This window comes from Mobula hypostoma, chromosome 13, assembly GCF_963921235.1.
Source record: "Mobula hypostoma chromosome 13, sMobHyp1.1, whole genome shotgun sequence".
NCBI lineage: Eukaryota > Metazoa > Chordata > Chondrichthyes > Myliobatiformes > Myliobatidae > Mobula > Mobula hypostoma.
The window spans coordinates 55754082-55772657 of record NC_086109.1 but is presented as its reverse complement, the minus strand read 5'-3'; the positions used below and the strand labels follow the sequence as shown (position 1 = coordinate 55772657).

The following is an 18576-nucleotide window of genomic DNA, read 5'->3' as shown; positions in this document are numbered from 1 at the left end:
AAACTGTGACCCCTCGTTCTAGACCTCCCCAACATCGGGAACAATCTTCCTGCATCTAGCCTGTCCAATCCCTTTAGGATCTTATACGTTTCAATCAGATCCCCCCTCAATCTTCTAAATTCCAACGAGTACAAGCCCAGTTCATCCAGTCTTTCTTCATATGAAAGACCTGCCATCCCAGGAATCAATCTGGTGAACCTTCTTTGTACTCCCTCTATGGCAAAGATGTCTTTCCTCAGATTAGGGGACCAAAACTGCACACAATACTCCAGGTGTGGTCTCACCAAGGCCTTGTACAACTGCAGTAGTACCTCCCTGCTCCTGTACTCGAATCCTCTCGCTATAAATGCCAGCATACCGTTCGCCTTTTTCACCGCCTGCTGTACCTGCATGCCCACTTTCAATGACTGGTGTATAATGACACCCAGGTCTCGTTGCACCTCCCCTTTTCCTAATCGGCCACCATTCAGATAATAATCTGTTTTCCTATTTTTGCCACCAAAGTGGATAACTTCACATTTATCCACATTAAATTGCATCTGCCATGAGTTTGCCCACTCACCCAACCTATCCAAGTCACCCTGCATCCTCTTAGCATCCTCCTCACTGCTAACACTGCCACCCAGCTTCGTGTCATCCGCAAACTTGGAGATGCTGCATTTAATTCCCTCATCCAAGTCATTAATATATATTGTAAACAACTGGGGTCCCAGCACTGAGCCTTGCGGTACCCCACTAGTCACCGCCTGCCATTCTGAAAAGGTCCCGTTTATTCCCACTCTTTGCTTCCTGTCTGCTAACCAATTCTCCACCCACACCAATACCTTACCCCCAATACCGTGTGCTTTAAGTTTGCACACTAATCTCCTATGTGGGACCTTGTCAAAAGCCTTTTGAAAATCCAAATATACCACATCCACTGGTTCTCCCCTATCCACTCTGCTAGTTACATCCTCAAAAAATTCTATGAGATTCGTCAGACATGATTTTCCTTTCACAAATCCATGCTGACTTTGTCCGATCATTTCACCGCTTTCCAAATGTGCTGTTATCACATCCTTGATAACTGACTCCAGCAGTTTCCCCACCACCGACGTTAGGCTAACCGGCCTATAATTCCCCGGTTTCTCTCTCCCTCCTTTTTTAAAAAGTGGGGTTACATTAGCCACCCTCCAATCCTCAGGAACTAGTCCAGAATCTAACGAGTTTGAAAAATTATCACTAATGCATCCACTATTTCTTGGGCCACTTCCTTAAGCACTCTGGGATGCAGACCATCTGGCCCTGGGGATTTATCTGCCTTCAATCCCTTCAATTTACCTAACACCACTTCCCTACTAACATGTATTTCGCTCAGTTCCTCCATCTCACTGGACCCTCTGTCCCTTACTATTTCTGGAAGATTATTTATGTCCTCCTTAGTGAAGACAGAACCAAAGTAATTATTCAATTGGTCTGCCATGTCCTTGCTCCCCATAATCAATTCACCTGTTTCTGTTTGCAGGGGACCTACATTTGTCTTTATCAGTCTTTTCCTTTTTACATATCTATAAAAGCTTTTACAGTCCGTTTTTATGTTCTCTGCCAGTTTTCTCTCATAATATTTTTTCCCCTTCCTAATTAAGCCCTTTGTCCTCCTCTGCTGAACTCTGAATTTCTCCCAGTCCTCAGGTGAGCCACTTTCTCTGGCTAATTTGTATGCTACTTCTTTGGAATTGATACTATCCCTAATTTCTCTTGTCAGCCACGGGTGCACTACCTTCCTTGATTTATTCTTTTGCCAAACTGGGATGAACAATTGTTGTAGTTCATCCATGCAACCTTTAAATGCCTGCCATTGCATATCCACCGTCAATCCTTGAAGTGTCATTTGCCAGTCTATCTTAGCTAATTCATGTCTCATACCTTCAAAGTTACCCCTCTTTAAGTTCAGAACCTTTGTTTCTGAATTAACTACGTCACTCTCCATGTTAATGAAGAATTCCACCATATTATGGTCACTCTTACCCAAGGGGCCTCTCACGACAAGATCGCTAATTAACCCTTCCTCATTGCTCAAAACCCAGTCCAGAATAGCCTGCTCTCTAGTCGGTTCCTCGACATGTTGGTTCAAAAAACCATCCCGCATACATTCCAAGAAATCCTCTTCCTCAGCACCTTTACCAATTTGGTTCACCCAGTCTACATGTAGATTGAAGTCACCCATTATAACTGCTGTTCCTTTATTGCACACATTTCTAATTTCCTGTTTAATACCATCTCCGACCTCACTACTACTGTTAGGTGGCCTGTACACAACTCCCACCAGCGTCTTCTGCCCCTTAGTGTTACGCAGCTCTACCCATATCGATTCCACATCTTCCCGGCTTATGTCCTTCCTTTCTATTGCGTTAATCTCTTTTTTAACCAGCAACGCCACCCCACCTCCCCTTCCTTCGTGTCTATCCCTCCTGAATATTGAATATCCCTGAACGTTGAGCTCCCATCCCTGGTCACCCTGGAGCCATGTCTCTGTGATCCCAACTATATCATAATCATTAATAACAATCTGCACTTTCAATTCATCCACCTTATTACGAATGCTCCTTGCATTGACACATAAAGCCTTCAGGCACTCTTTTACAACTCTCTTAACCCTTTTTAATGCTTGCCCTGGATTTGTCGGCCTGCCACTTTTACTTTTCCCCTTTGTACTTTTTGCTTCTACGCTCACTTTACACCCCTCTGTCTCTCTGCACTGGTTCCCATCCCTCTGTTGTGAACTAACCTCCTCACACCTAGCCGCTTTAATTTGATTCCCACCCCCCAACCATTCTAGTTTAAAGTCACCTCAGTAGCCCCCGCTAATCTCCCTGCCAGGATATTGGTCCCCCGAGGATTTAAGTGTAACCCGTCCTTTTTGTACAGGTCACACCTGCGCCAAAAGAGGTCCCAATGATCCAAAAACTTGAATCCCTGCCCCCTGCTCCAATCCCTCAGCCACGCATTTATCCTCCACCTCATCGCATTCCTACTCTCACTGTCGCGTGGCACAGGCAGTAATCCCGAGATTACTACCTTTGCGGTCCTTTTTCTCAACTCCCTTCCTAGCTCCCTATATTCTTCTTTCAGGACCTCATCCCTTTTCCTACCTATGTCATTGGTACCTATATGTACCAGGACCTCTGGCTCTTCACCCTCCCACTTCAGGATATCTTGGACACGATCAGAAATATCCCGGACCCTGGCACCAGGGAGGCAAACTACCATCCGAGTCTCTGGACTGCGTCCACAGAATCGCCTATCTGACCCCCTTACTATCGAGTCCCCTATCACAACTGCCCTCCTCTTCCTTGCCCTACCCTTCTGAGCTACAGGGCCAGACTCTGTGCCGGAGGCAGGGCCACTGTCGCTTCCCCCGGGTAAGCTGTCCCCCCCAACAGTACTCAAACAGGAGTACCTGTTGTTAAGGGGCACAGCCGCCGGGGTACTCCCCATCACCTTCCTTTTCCCCTTCCCCCTCCTAACCGTGACCCACTTGTCTGCCTCCCGTGGCCCCGGCGTGACCACCTGCCTTCCACTCCTCTCTATCACCTCCTCACTCTCCCTGACCAGACGAAGGTCATCGAGCTGCAGCTCCAGTTCCGTAACGCGGTCCCTTAGGAGCTGCATCTCGATGCACTTGGCGCAGATGTAGACGTCCGGGAGGCTTGGAGACTCCAGGGCCTCCCACATCCGACACCGAGAACAGCAAACTGCCCTCACAGTCATAATGCCCCTCTCCTCAAATAGCAACAGAAAATGAATGTCAAACCTTCCTCGCCTCACCCGCTTCCGCCTAAGCCCGGTGAGCCGAAGCCCTTAAGTCTTCACTCTGCTCCCGGCTCACTCCGCCGCCCGCAAACTACGCTGCCCGCTCTATGAGGCTCTGTTCCTTTTAAATCTGCCGCGCTGCACTGCCCTACGTCACACGCCTGCGCAGTCCCGCCTCTCAGAAAGCCGTTGGAGAAAAAAAATAACGAAAATTTCAAAAATCTCTTTTTCGGCACTCCCACTCAGACTCTCAGACTCCTTCTTCGAATCAAATCCGAAGCAGGATGTCTGCCCTTTTAAATCTGCCGCGCTGCACTGCCCGACGTCACACGCCTGCGCAGTCCCGCCTCTCAGAAAGCCGTTGGAGAAAAAAAAATAACGAAAATTTCAAAAATCTCTTTTTCGGCACTCCCACTCAGACTCTCAGACTCCTTCTTCGAATCAAATCCGAAGCAGGATGTCTGCCCTTTTAAATCTGCCGCGCTGCACTGCCCGACGTCACACGCCTGCGCAGTCCCGCCTCTCAGAAAGCCGTTGGAGAAAAAAAAATAACGAAAATTTCAAAAATCTCTTTTTCGGCACTCCCACTCAGACTCTCAGACTCCTTCTTCGAATCAAATCCGAAGCAGGATGTCTGCCCTTTTAAATCTGCCGCGCTGCACTGCCCGACGTCACACGCCTGCGCAGTCCCGCCTCTCAGAAAGCCGTTGGAGAAAAAAAAATAACGAAAATTTCAAAAATCTCTTTTTCGGCACTCCCACTCAGACTCTCAGACTCCTTCTTCGAATAGTTCTTTCATATTTACAACTCCTGTATACCTATCTTTTGTTCCTTGTTCCATTACTGTCTATTGTAGCCTCATCGTGTGTGCTATTTAATCACTCCTGCTTCAGACCTGATCAAAGACCGATCATAATGTTCCTTCAACTTCCTCATTGATTTTCCTTGTCTCATGCTTACTACTGTTGCATTGTATTATTAGAAATCATGTGTTTCATGATAGACTCTTAGCAGTCTTGTCGTAATCTTGTTCTCCCGACCTGAGCATCCAGTGATTAAATGCCAACTGCTCTACTTACTAAGAGAGTTCTCTGCTGTGATCCTGACTGCAGTTTACATACCATCAAAGGCAGATGTTAAGCAAGCACTTGATATATTGAATGCCATGATTATCAAACAAGAAAGAGCCTACCCTGATACCCTTCTTTAGTCTTGCTGGGGACTTCAATCAGGCTAGCTTCAGGAAATCTCTGCCCAGTTACCGTCAGTACATCACCTACAGCACCAGGGATCCCAACACATTTGACCACTGCTATACTACCATCAAAAATGCCTACCATTCCATCCCAAGGGCACCTTTCGGGAAATCTGATCATCTGGCTGTCCTCCTCCTACCTGTGTACAGGCGGGGGCTGAAGAGCAAGGTACTAGAGGTATGGACAACAATGAGGTGTTGTGGAAGGCAGAGGAGTGGCTACACAATTGCTTCAAGTTAGTAGACTGAGCCATGTTCAAGGACTCATCAGAGGACCTGAATGAATATGCCATGGTTGTCATGGACTTTATAAAGATGCTAATGGATGAGTGTGTCCCCACAAAGTCATTCAGATCCACAATCTGTTGAGGGTTAGATCAGTGACATTCTAGTCTGTCATCCAAGGAAAATAAAAGAGGTCCAGGTGTGACAACTGTGGCAGGGCTTGAATGCTTTCGCCTCCTACAAAGCAAAACCCAGCAACAGAAATGGCAACAAGGTTTTGCTTCCAGATGAGCTCAAAGCCTTTTATTCTTGCTTTGACTGATGGAACATGGAGGCACCTTCATGAGCTCCCACAGCTTCCGATGACCCTGTGATTTCAGCCCTCTGAAGCCGAGGTGAGAACTTCCACCCACAGAAAGCATCAGTCCTAAACGGTTTACTTGCCCGAGTACTGAAGACTTGTAACTGGCTGGAATGTTTACTGATACCTTCAACTTCACGGTTTGACAGTGAGATACCCACCTGCTACCCTTCCTTAATGATTATCATCCAGTAACACTACATCAGCTGTAATGAAGTGCTTTGAGAGGTCAGTCCTGAAGAGTGACTTGGATCCACTCCAGTTTGCCTACCATCACAATGGGTCAACAACAGCAGATACTATTTCATTTGCTCTTCATTCAGCCTTGGAACAGTAAGATGTATATATCAGGATGCTCTTCATTGACTGCAGCTGGGCATTCAATACTGCCATCTCCTCAAAACTAATCAATAAGCTTCAAGACCTTGGCCTCAATACCTTTTTGTGCAACTGGATTCTCCATTTCCTCACTTGCAGACCCCAGTCAGTTTGGATTGGCAGTAACACCTCCTCCACAATCATCATCAGCACAGGTGCACCACAAGACTGTGTGCTTAGCCCTCTTCTCTACTTGCTTTATTCTTAAGACTGTGAGATTAAGTACAGCTCCAATGCCATATTTAAGTTTTCTGACAACACCACTGCTGTTGTTTGAATCAAAGGTGGTGACAAATGGGCATATAGAAGGGAGATTGAAAATCTTGTTGAATGGTGCTACAACAATCTCTCATTCAATGGCAGCAAAACCAAACAGTAATTATTGACTACATGAGGAAGAAACTGGAGATCCATGAGCCAGTTCTCATTAGGGGATTGGAAGTCGAGAGGGTCAGTATTTTTAAATTCCTTGGTGTTGTCATTTCAGAGGGTCAGTCCTGGAACCAGCATGTAAGTGCACAACTGCGTCTCTACTTTCTTAGAAGTTTGTGCAGATCTGGCATGACATCTAAAACTTTGACAAACTTCTATAGATGCACAGTGTAGAGTATTCTAACTGATTGCATCACGGTCTGGTATGGAAACACCATTGCCCAAGAATGGAAAACCCTACAAAAAATAGTGAATACAGTCCAGTCCACCACAGGAAAAGCCCTCCTCACCATTGAGCACAACTAAAGGATTAGAATATTCTTACATCAAATACATGCTAACCAGTTTGGGTCTGTATTCCTAAGAATTTAGAAGAATGAAGGGTGACCTTTTTGAGAGATGCTGAAGGAGCATGAGAAGCTAGATGTTGAGATGCTTTCACTAGTCAGAGAGTCTTAAATGAGGGAATATAATTAAAACATATGGGTCCAGTCATTTAAAATGATCTTTAGAAATCTTTTTGCAGAGGTTTTTTGGAATTCTTTACCTCAGAGAGCTGTGTTTCTCTGGGGTAAAGAAGTAAATAGATAAAGTTTTGAAAGATCAGGGAATTAGAGGTTTTGGGGACTAGGACAAAAGAAGAGATGAGGCTGGTGTAAATCAGCCATGATCATATTGAGCTAAGAAACCAACCAGCCTACTCTTGTCTTCTGTTTGAATTACCATTAGTTAATATGTTATGAATTGTTCTTTGTGTTTCTACATATTCAAATTAGTCTTGAGCTTCGTGAATTGGAAGCCAAGTTAAAGGCTGCTTATGTGAGTAGAGAAAGAGCTGCCCAGATAGCTGAAAAAGAAGCAAGTCGATTTGAGAAGATTGTAAGTACTGTTGAATATTAACATGTGAAACCCAGTAGTGCACAGTTCTAAAGGTTGCAAGTCTATAATTTTCTTTAATTCTGTACAGACTGATTTCAGTGTATGTGATAAAGTTAAATTATTTACTTTTAATGAACCTTTTATACTGCTATTTTGAGAAGGTATTCATCTTTCGCTAGCTGCTATTTTTTAAAATATTAGTTCAAATTATTCTACATAATAATTTTTAGCAATAATTGTCCTTAATCTGACTTCTATGCCTTCTTAATAGTTTAACTTACATTTTAAAATAAAAACTTCATTTCTAACAAATATTTCTCACCTGTACCACCTGACTGCTTCTATGCAGGTCTGAAATACTTTTTATTCTACATAATACTGTATATTTTGGAAATTTCTCTTTTTCTTATACATTAGCCTGCTTGAATGCAAACTGATTTAAAAGGCTAACTAGGAACAGAAGTTTTCATTTCGCTTGTGTCTGATTTTTAAAGTACCAATAAAGTTTGTATAAGATAATGCTTGGCTTTGTTTGCAAAATATACCTCTTAAAATGTATTATAGATTCAAAATATGTATTAGAAATACAAGGAACTGAAGTGCGGTGAACACAAAAAGAATGCAGAACCTCTGGGGAAATGAGATACTTATTTTTTTGAACTAGAAACAAGAGGCTGAGCTTGCTAAATTAATGAAGAAAGAACATGAAAGGGCCACAGCAGAGGAAGCTAAGGAAGAACAGAAGCGCCATGAACAGGCCTTAAAATATCAGAAGGAGCTTGAAATGCAAGTTGATGAAAATGAACAAAGGAGACAGGAAGCATATGATGAATTCTTAAAAGATAAACTAAGGGTAGATGAAATTGTAAGGAAGATCTATGATGAAGATCAGAGGTAAACTTTATTTCAAGCATTTGCTGTTTTTTGAGTTTTGTCCGAAGAATGTTGTGCAATGTAAAGATATATTTCTGAGCTTAAGTAATTACTACTTTCAGAAATGTTTTTCAAGGTGAACTTTTGTTTAAGTAAAATGTAGCATTGTCAAGTTGTCTCCTGGAGGTCAGCGAGCACGATCTGTGTATTTGGTAAGAGCAGTTGGATATAATGGCCTCTGTGAGGTGTCATGAATTGATATCAAAGCTTCACATTTCTATTCAATATTTTTTCAGTTATGTTTAAACTGAGCTCATATGACCAATTTGTCAAAAGTGCTAACTAATCGTGAGTTGAGAATTAAAGGGCAAACTTCTTTACTCAGAGAGTGGTAGCTGTGTGCAACGAGCTTCGAGCAGAAGTGGTTGAGGCAGGTTCGATGTTGTTGTTTAAAGTTAAATTGGATAGATATATGGACAGGAAAGGAATGGAGGGTTATGGGCTGAGTGCAGGTCGGTGGGACTAGATGGGAGTAAGAGTTCGGCACGGACTAGAAGGGCCGAGATGGCCTGTTTCCGTGTTGTAATTGTTATATGGTTATATGGTAAACAATATTATTTGGGAGAGCAATTGATATGCTTCAGTTGAACTTGGTAATTCCCAGATAGTAAGCAGAAAGATCAGTCAAAACAGAAGTCCCATGAGGTACAATCTATGCAATTCGAGAGATATAGTACTTAAAAGCCATGATGCCCCATGAATGTCATTGTTTGAGACACTGCTTCTAGAAGAAAATGATTTGAATAGTTCAGCAAACAATATTTAAAAGTATTTGTATTGGACAAGTTGATCACGTAGCCCATCTGTATTGGATAAGTTGAATCACATAGTGTACATTTAAATTTTTAATTTGTGTTCCAAACTTTCATAAATGAAGGCTTAAGGGAATTCTAAATAGCTGTTGATTACTCAGTCATCAGACAGTAGAAAGCTGGATTTTAAAATTATCTTTCTGCCCTATCTTGAAAGTAATATTCAAGTATGAAGTGATCATCATACAAAGGCAGCTTCTATAAAACAAATCATCATTTATCACTGCATAAACATTAAATTTTCATCACTTTTCACATGAATATCCCTAATTCTTGTGCTTGTGATATTAAAAACACTAACCACTACTTTTATTTTAATCCATTCTTTTTGCACAGTGAAAGGGAGCAGAAGATGCAGAAGATGAAGGAAACTCAGAGGTACATTGAGGAATTCCAGAAAAAAAGAGCCGAATGGAAACAAATGGAACGGGAAAAAATGGAAGCAGAGAACAGAAAGATATTGGAGTTTGCAAATGCACAAAAGAACAGAGAAGATGAACGAATGGCTAGAGTCCGAGAACAAGATCAGCGTAAAGAAATGTTGTACCAAAAGGTAAGATAAATCTGTTTGCAACACACATAACATGCTGGAGGAAGAAGTTCTGACGAAGGGTCTCGGCCCAAAACATCGACTATTTATTTATTTCTATAGATGCTGCCTGGCCTGCTGAGGTCCTCCAGCATTTTGTGTGTGTTGCTTTGAACTGCCAGCATCTGCAGATTTTCTCATGTTTGTGATAAATTTGTTTGCTCAGTCTGTCATGATTTTCACATTGTATTTACCCAGTATTTACTCAGGAGACAGACATGGAGTCTATGGAAGTGAGACAAAGTAGCATCATTTTCATGGACTCTATACCAGATCACAGAGCAGATGTTTGCAGTCCTGAGGCAAATTAGGGTGGATAAGTTCCCAGGGCCTGACAAGGGGTTCTCCTTTACCCTGTGGGAGGGATGTGCCGAAATTGCCGGGGCTCTAGCGGAGATATTTAAATCAACCTTAGTGACAGGTGAGGTCCCAGAGGACTGGAGGATAGCTAATGTTGTTCCGCTGTTTAAGAAGGGCTCTAAAAATAAACCAGGAAATTATAGGCCAGTGAGCCTGACATCAGTAATGGCAAAGGTATTCTGAGGGACTGGCTATTTAAGTATTTGGGTAGACATGATTAGGAATAGTCAGCATGGTTTCGTGCATGGTAGGTCATGTCTAACCAATCTTATAGAATAAAGTTGATGAAGGCAGGGTGGTGGATGTTGTCTACATGGACATTAATAAGGTGCTTGACAAGGTCTCGCATGGGAGGTTGGTCAAGAAGGTTCAGTCGCTCTGCATTCGAGATGAGGTAGTAAATTGGATTAGACATTGGTTTTGTGGGAGAAGCCAGAGAGTGGTTGCCTTTCTGACTGGAGGCCTATGCTAGTGGAGCGCCACATGGATCGGTGCCAGGTCTGTTGTTGTTTGTTATCTATATCAACAATCTGGATGATAATGTGGTTAACTGGATCAGCAGTTTTCTGGATGACACCAAGATTGGTGATGTAGTGGACAACAAGGAAGGCTGTCATGCCTTGCAGCTGAATCTGGACTAGCTGGAAAAGTGGGTTTAAAAATGGCAGATAGAATTTAATGCAGGCAGGTGCGAGGTGTTGCACTTTGGTAGGACCAACCAGGATGGGTCTTATACAGTGAACGGTAAGGCACTGAAGAGGGGGCAGAACAAAGGGATCTGGGAGTACAGGTCCACAATTCGTTGAAAGTGGCATCACAGGTAGATAGAGTTGTAAGGGAAGCATTTTGATACATTTCCGCCTTAAGTCAAAGTATTGAGTACAGGAGGTGGGATGTAATTTTGAAGTTGTATAAGATATTGGTAGGGCCTGATTTGGAGTACTGTGTGCCGTTTTGGTCACCTGTCTAGGGGAGAGATGTAAAAAAGGTTGAAAGAGTACCGAGAAAATATACAAAGATGTTGCCAGGACTGGACGACCTGAGTTATAATGAAAGGTTGAATAGGTTAGGACTTTATTCCTTGGAACATAGCAGATTGAGAGGAGATTTGATAGAGATATACAAAATTGAGGGGTCTCGATAGGGTAAATGCAAGCAGGCTTTTTCAGCTGAGGTTAAGTGGGACTACAACCAAGTGTTATGGGTTAAGAGTGAAAGGTGAAAAGTTGAAGGGAAACTTCTTCATTTAGAGGGTTGTGAGAGTGTGGAACGAGTTGCCAGCACAAGTGGTACATGCATGGTCAGTTTCAATTTTAAGAGAAGCTTGGATAGGAACTTGGATGTTAGGGGTATGGAGGGCTATGGTCCCAATGCAGATAGATGGGAGTAGGCAGTTCAAATGGTTTGGCATGGACTAGATGGGCCAAAGGGCCTGTTACTGTGATGTACTTTTCTATGACTATTCTATATTACTGAGATTTTTTAAAAATTCCAACAAATAAATGACTTTTTCTTCAATGTAGCTTGCTGCAGATATTGAAAAGGAACGCTGTGATCGTGAGGAATTGGAAAATGTCAGACAAGAATTGTACCTAGAAAAAGTAGAAGAGGCTCGAAGACAACAAGAAATCGTTAGTATTGGAAAGATCTTTTGCCAGTTTATTACGAAGTGTTGCATTATTTTTGGCACTGTATGTTGAGACAATTCGATTAAAAGGTGCAGAAATTGTACCTTTGCTGAAAGATGCCTATCAAATTGAGTCTGTACACATCTATTCATTCATTATGGAAAGATACTGATCTGAGAATGTAATTGGGAATTGGTATGTATTGTCACTTTTCATGGTACAGCAAAGTTCAAATTATCCACTAAAACAATTCAATGATGTAAGACTTAAATTTTTATTTTTACAGGCAGATTTGGAAAAACAAATTTGTCAACGCCTTGAATTACAGCAGACATACCAAGAACAAATGGCTTTCAAACAGAAGCGCCTGCAGGCAGAGAAGGAGGAAGAAGATGAGTTACGGAGAAAGATGATGGCCAAACTTGCAGAAGATGACCGTATTGAGCAGATGAATGCACAGAAGCGACGTATGAAACAGCTTGAACATAAGAGGGCTGTGGAGGAAATCATTGAAGATCGACGCAGACAATTTGAAGCAGACAGAGTATGTTGTGAATTTTTATTTGAAATTCAATTATTATTTACAACTTCTCATTTTCTATAATCATTAATATTCCATGTAACATTTCATACTATAATATTTTAGCAAGTTTTAAAAATTTCATTTAACAGAAAATGTGTGTGCAATGTATATGTACAGATATTCATACTAGAGGAAAAGTTTTATATAGATTTTATTTCAACTGTATAACGTGCCCAAATTCAGTTAGGATTTAGTGTTTAGTGTATGGGTATCGAGTTATGAGAAGGCAAGAGTCTTTATTTCTCTGCAAATGGATTCCAGTAAATTCTAATGAATGTCTTCTAACTAGAAACGAGAACTTGAAGAACGCCAAGAAGAAGAGAAGAAGGCAGCAGCTCTTAAGGCTATAATCGAGGAAGAAAGACAGAAACTTCTCAAACAGCATGCCAGTAAACTACTTGGTTACCTTCCAAAGGTATGTTATGAGAGAAATATTACCAATTTGAAATTGATTTGAATTTCAGAGCTTTTATTATTTACTAAAGATATTACAGAAAGAAGCAGTGAAACGTGAAGTAGCATTTGATTCTCGAACTGTTCACTATACAAGATCGATTGCAGAGATAATCCTGGTATGGCTGGTTTTATGTCTGCAAGCTGCAATCTAACAATTGATGTTGATATAGGTGTCTTCAAATACAAACTGTTATGGTACGCGCCCAACCGCACCAGCCTCTGGGGTTTAGATGCTTCAGTTCTCTAGAGTATGGATAGCTGGTATGGTCCCTTTAAAGATTCTAGAGCACTTTGCTAATTGGCAGCCATGTTTTGGAGCCAAGATTTGGATATTTATTGAGCATCTGAACTTGGGTTCAGCACACAATCGTCAGCTCAACATTGGTTCAGTTTGCAATTGTGTTTAGGATTTCTGTCTCGTTTGGATTCTTGACTAGTCTCGTCAGTTTCACATTTATCATCTAGTCAAGAACCCTGTATTCATCTCAGTTTTGAAATTGTGTCTTGATTCTTTTCTTGGATACACCAGCACTTGTGTCCTTAACATCATTGTTTAGGTCTCTCGTCACACAAACCTATTGTTTTTCCACCATGTACCCGAATGATGAAGCAGTAAGCAGGTAGTTTATACTGAAATGTTCCTATAGCTTCCTATTTCTATTGCATCAGATTGCGTGGGAAAGGAATTATTTCCTGGCCGTTTTACTGAATTTTTATTTTAAGCAAATCTTTAAAGAGTAGGACAAAAACAATGAAGAAAACTAATCTACTTGTTGCTGCTTCCTCAAATTTCAGATGAATATTGAGTTGAAGATGCATGCCTACAGTTATCATAAAAAGCATTTGGTATCAAGTTTTTAATGATTTTAAGTTTCATTGAGACTAAAGAACAACTTAAGACTCCCAAACATTAAAATATATTCCATATCTTTTGTGGGATAATTAATAAACAATGGAATTACAAAGGTTAGGTCCATAAATTGTTGAAGTAAAGGAAGAATCAGTTAATGTTGAAACTGGAGCCTTTTCTTGCATAAAAGGAGAGCTAGCCTGAGAGGAAAAATTTGAAGGTGTACAGGTATTGTATTCAGGGTGTGATTATTAATTTATGAATCATAGAAGTTGGAGGGTTAATGCTTTGGCAGGTGATGTAGTTCAGGGAGAATAATTTTGAAAATTTTAACACAAAGTAGTCAGGCTTGTAGTTAAGCAAAATGTAAATGTTCTTCACCTCTGACTGAAAAGGTACATTGACAGGGAGGTGGAATTTAGGATGAGATAGTTTGGAAGAGTTTTGAAAACATCAACCATATTCTAGTTTCTCCTTTTTGAGATATTTATTGTTGAGATGTCAAAATAATTTACAGAGAACTAGAGAGGTATCCGCAGTTAATTTTGTGTTTCAAATAATGTTACAAGACAAGAAGATGATGATAGTGGCCATTAGGGATACATTAAAGTGAATTCTAAGAGGATCCGTTTGAGGAAATACACTGCCAACCTGTGTGAGGTGGAATGAAGGAAAACTGGTAAAAATGCTGAAATCAGTGGTGGGGTAAAAGGCACAGGGAGGAGTTGGTGAAGAAGGCAATGATAGTCAAAATCAAGCATTTTGCTAGTGACCTCTAGTGTAGAGGACTGCTTGCTTTTCGCAGACAGAAAAAGTAGAATTATAATTGTTATGTTGGTGGGACTTGGTCCAGTGGGTCTCAGTGAGACTTGCAAAATCCTTGGAGGAAATGAGTGTTTCTGGAAGAGAGGTAACAAAGTAACTAAAATTAAAATGACAGGAAACCTATTGATGTGAACTAATTGTATTTCCAAATGATATTTATTATATAAATCTTAAGCTAAAGAAAAAACAACCATTAAGTTAATTGTTCTGTGTCTTTAATAGGGAATTTTTAAAGATGAACAAGAGCTTGAGCTGTTCGATGATGCCTTCAAAGAGAATTTCAAGAAAAGAAATGCCAACTTGTTTTCAGATGAAGGATGGAATTGTTCAACCTCAAACTAATTGTTGTATTTCATTTCATATAGCAAATTTATCTGACATAGCTACATAGGCTAGCGTCCATTACTCTTGGACATAAATTTGTATTGATTCCCTTTTAATAGGAGAGTTGAAAATGTACCTGATATGAATGCTGAGGGTTTACTTCATAAATATCAAAAATAAAATTTAATTACAGGTGTCCCCCGCTTTTCGAACGTTTGCTTTATGAAACCTCACTGTTATGAAAGACCTACATTAGTACCCTGTTTTCACTTTCAGAAGGTGTTTTCACTGTTACGAAAAAAACGCGCGATAAAAAATCAGCGCACAATAAAAGGCAGTGCGCACCCCGAGCAGCCGCTCTCCCCGGATTCGGAACTGTATTCTCGCCGGTATTGCTTAAACGCATGCCTGTGAGCAGTCGTTTGCAAGATGAGTTCTATGGTATCGGAAAAGCCTGAAAGAGCTCGTAAGGGTGTTACACTTAGCATAAAACTAGACATAATTAAGCTTTTCGATCATGGTGAACGAAGTAAGGACAAAGTGACTTTGGCTTGTGGAAGCTGATGAACATGATGTTGAAGAGGTTTTGGCATCCCATGACCAAGATCTGATAGATGAAGAGCTGATGCAATTGGAAGAAAAAAGGATAACAATCGAAACCGAATGAGTAATGATAAAGTACGACTTTAATTTTGAAAAGGTACGTCAGTTTCGGGGATATTTGCAGGATGGTTTGAGTCCTTACAAAGAACTGTGCGATAGAAAAATGCGCGAGGCTCAGCAGTCAAGCAAGCCTTCCACATCAGCCACAGCAGACGATGAACCTCGATCTTCGACATTGAAGCGGGCAGAGATAGAAAATGACCTGCCTGCCCTAATGGAAACAGACGATGACGAGATGACACCCCAGTGTCCCACCACCCCAGGCCACGGACAGATGCCGATTCGCGGAGAACGCAGCGGTAGCCAGGAGGCACACAGCACATCTTTAAGAAAAAAGCCGAAATAAACATGCTAATTAATTAGGTGCCGCCCGACACATAATTGTCAGCCCAGATCAGAGACGATGCAATCGGAAATCGGCATCAGATTCTGTGGAGAATCTTTAATGAAAAATCAAGGAAGAGGCAGCATAGCCAATGACTGCATGCCCACATGGGCTTTATTTTCTCTTTTGAATAATCTAAATCCTCTTCCATATTTTAGGTATTAGACCTTAGAATAACTGGTTCCACATGTGCATCTGATCCAAAAACTGTTGACATTACAAAAAGGTAGTGAGTGCCCTATATATTCTCCTGGTGATACATCACAAATTGTTTCAGGAGTTCAATCTGGGGGAACCACAAACTCATTAAACAATTGCAGGTGAGAAGTCACGTCACAACATACTGCAGATGCTTTAATGTAAAGATTGGTATAAACTGCACAAAGTAGGCAATCTACATTTATTTTTTTCTCTAATATCTTGAATATACTTTACAAAATGACAGAATTAAGAGAGGATGTTTACAGATCTTCCTGAGCAATTGGGCAGATCTGCTGCCTCAGTTCTAGGAATCCAGATTCAAGCCTGATCTTGGCTGCTGTACAGATCTTGCATGTTCTCACTGTGATTATGTGTGTTTCAGAATCAGGTTTAATAGCAGCGACATATGTCGAGATATTTGTTAACTTAGCAGCAGCAATACAATGCAATAAATATAGAAAAATAAATAAATAACTGTGTGTGAGATAATATATAAAGCAGTGTAAAAACAGAAATAAGAAAATGGTAGGATAGTGTTCATGAGTTTCAATGTCCATTTAGAAATCGGATGGTAGAGGGGAAGAAGCTGTTCCTGAATTGTTGAGGGTCTGCCTTCAGACTTCTGTACCTCCTTCCTGATGGTAACAATGAGAAGAGGGCAAGCCCTGGGTGATGGGGGTCCTTAATGATGGAAGTTGTCTTTCTGAGGCACCACTCATTGAAGATGTCTTAGATACTACAGAGGCTAGTACCCAGGATGGAGTTGTCTAATTTTACAACTTTCTGTAGCGTCTTCTGATCCTGTGCAGTAAACCCTTCTATACCAGATGGTGATGCAGCCTGTCGGAATGCTCTCTACGGTACATCTGTAGAAGTTTACGATTAGGTAACAAACCAAATTTCCTCAAACTCCTGATGAAATATATTGTCTTGTTTTCTTTATATCTGCATTGATCATTGGGGCCAGTTTAGATCCTCAGGGATACTGACACCCAGGAACTTAATTGCTCACTCTCTCCACTTCTGATTCCTCTGTGAGGATTGGTTTGTGTTCCCTCATCTCACCCTTTCTTTGATCTTACTGACGTTGAGTGCAAGGTTGTTACCGTGACACCACTCAACTAGCTAAAATATCTTGCTCCTGTACACCCTCTCGTCTCTATCTGATAGTCTGCCAACAATAGTTGTATCATCAGCATAATGGGTTTTACTGAGTTCTCCAGTTTCCTCCCACATCGCCAGGACATATTAGTAAGTTTGTTTTTGCCAATTAGCCCAAATTATAGGTAAATGGAAGGAAAGGGGATGGGAGTGAAGGAGATGATTTGAGTGAAGGAAAATAGGTGGAGAATCGAACTAATGCAAACACAACGACAGTCAGCTTGGACTCAATAACTAAATTGCCTTATGTGATGTAAAGAAATTGAGGAAATCGATGTAGTTGCCTTGAAAGCTTAAAAATTGGCAGCCAGGCTGCCCTGACCTTCAACCTCAACCTGCGCTCAGCCATCTCATCCACTCAGGCCTTGTTTTCCTTCTGATTTATCTTGAATTACCCATCCCCATGGGTTAAAAATTCTAAGGAGTCACAAGTTCTTTTAGGAAATGTCTTGACACTCCATTCTAATTGGCTGACTGTACTCTGTGACTGACTTCTGATTTTAAGCTTGACAGTCATACAGTGAAAAAATGTTGAATAAGCACTGGATTTTGTTAAAGGAGGATTTGCAGTTGTGGCCATTCCAACGTTAAATCCTGTTAGGAAAAGTCTCATTCTTATGATCCTATCTGGAAGACAGTAAGAGGACTGGAACCACATGGGTACTCAAGAGTGAGCACTCCAGGACAACTGGGTTAACTACTACTCCCAGTCCTTCCAGCATTCACTTGACTCCCTGATCTCACCCATCCCTCCTACAAGCTATTGTGATTTTGCCCTTCCCTCACTATGTATGTCTCTGAATTTGTTTTCTTCACTTACCAAAATGGCTAACTGCCAGGCCTTGGAGAAGAGAAACAGAGAGCTCACTAGGGTGGGGGAAAAAAAACATGTAATACATTGAGAACTCATAGAATTGAATTTTGATATGGTGGAACAACTAAAATGGTCAGTATTTTTCAGCATCACTCTAGGGTAAACTGTTAGTTCTAGCTTTCACTTTCAACAAATAACTTAAGTAATGTAGGCATGACTAGACAATCTGTCATCTTAGAATATTTGCCATCATTGCCCACCTAGTGTGCTAGTCTGTAGATAGTAAAAAATTAGTTTAGTTCTTCAGTGAGTACATGAATGAATGTCAAATATGAAACAGGATCCATCACATGAACAGTTAATGACCTAGAAATTCTACTGTTTATTTTAGTGTTGTGCAATAAGAAAATGTTCTTTGAATAAAGTGAAGTGCAGTAAAACTAGTTCTGGATCATCTTGGGTCACTCTAGAAATTTAACCACCTCACAAACTATCTGCTCAGCTGATACCTTTTGTCCTATCTGTGGGGGGAGTCTACATCTCCTACAGACCCAGTGTGAAAGCAAGTCATCCTTGATAGCAAGGGACTGCCTAAAAAGACTATTGTGGGACACATAATTTCTCTAAAATTCATCCTGTGACGATAAATTGGCATAAGTTAAAGAGATTT

General features: G+C 41.1%; 1 protein-coding gene across 3 annotated transcripts in view; it reads left to right on the top strand.

Moving 5' to 3' along the window:
* The window catches only part of mns1 (meiosis-specific nuclear structural 1), a 111531-nt gene extending 96322 nt beyond the window's left edge, over positions 1-15209 (top strand). For all 3 annotated transcript variants that reach the window (XM_063066513.1, XM_063066512.1, XM_063066514.1), the window contains exons 4-10: positions 7220-7322; positions 7987-8216; positions 9404-9620; positions 11540-11647; positions 11931-12188; positions 12517-12642; positions 14581-15209. In XM_063066513.1, the coding sequence (XP_062922583.1) occupies positions 7220-7322; positions 7987-8216; positions 9404-9620; positions 11540-11647; positions 11931-12188; positions 12517-12642; positions 14581-14700 (1162 nt within the window). In that variant the 3' untranslated portion in view covers positions 14701-15209. The remainder of the gene's footprint in view (positions 1-7219; positions 7323-7986; positions 8217-9403; positions 9621-11539; positions 11648-11930; positions 12189-12516; positions 12643-14580) is intronic.
* Positions 15210-18576: the final 3367 nt, after the last annotated feature.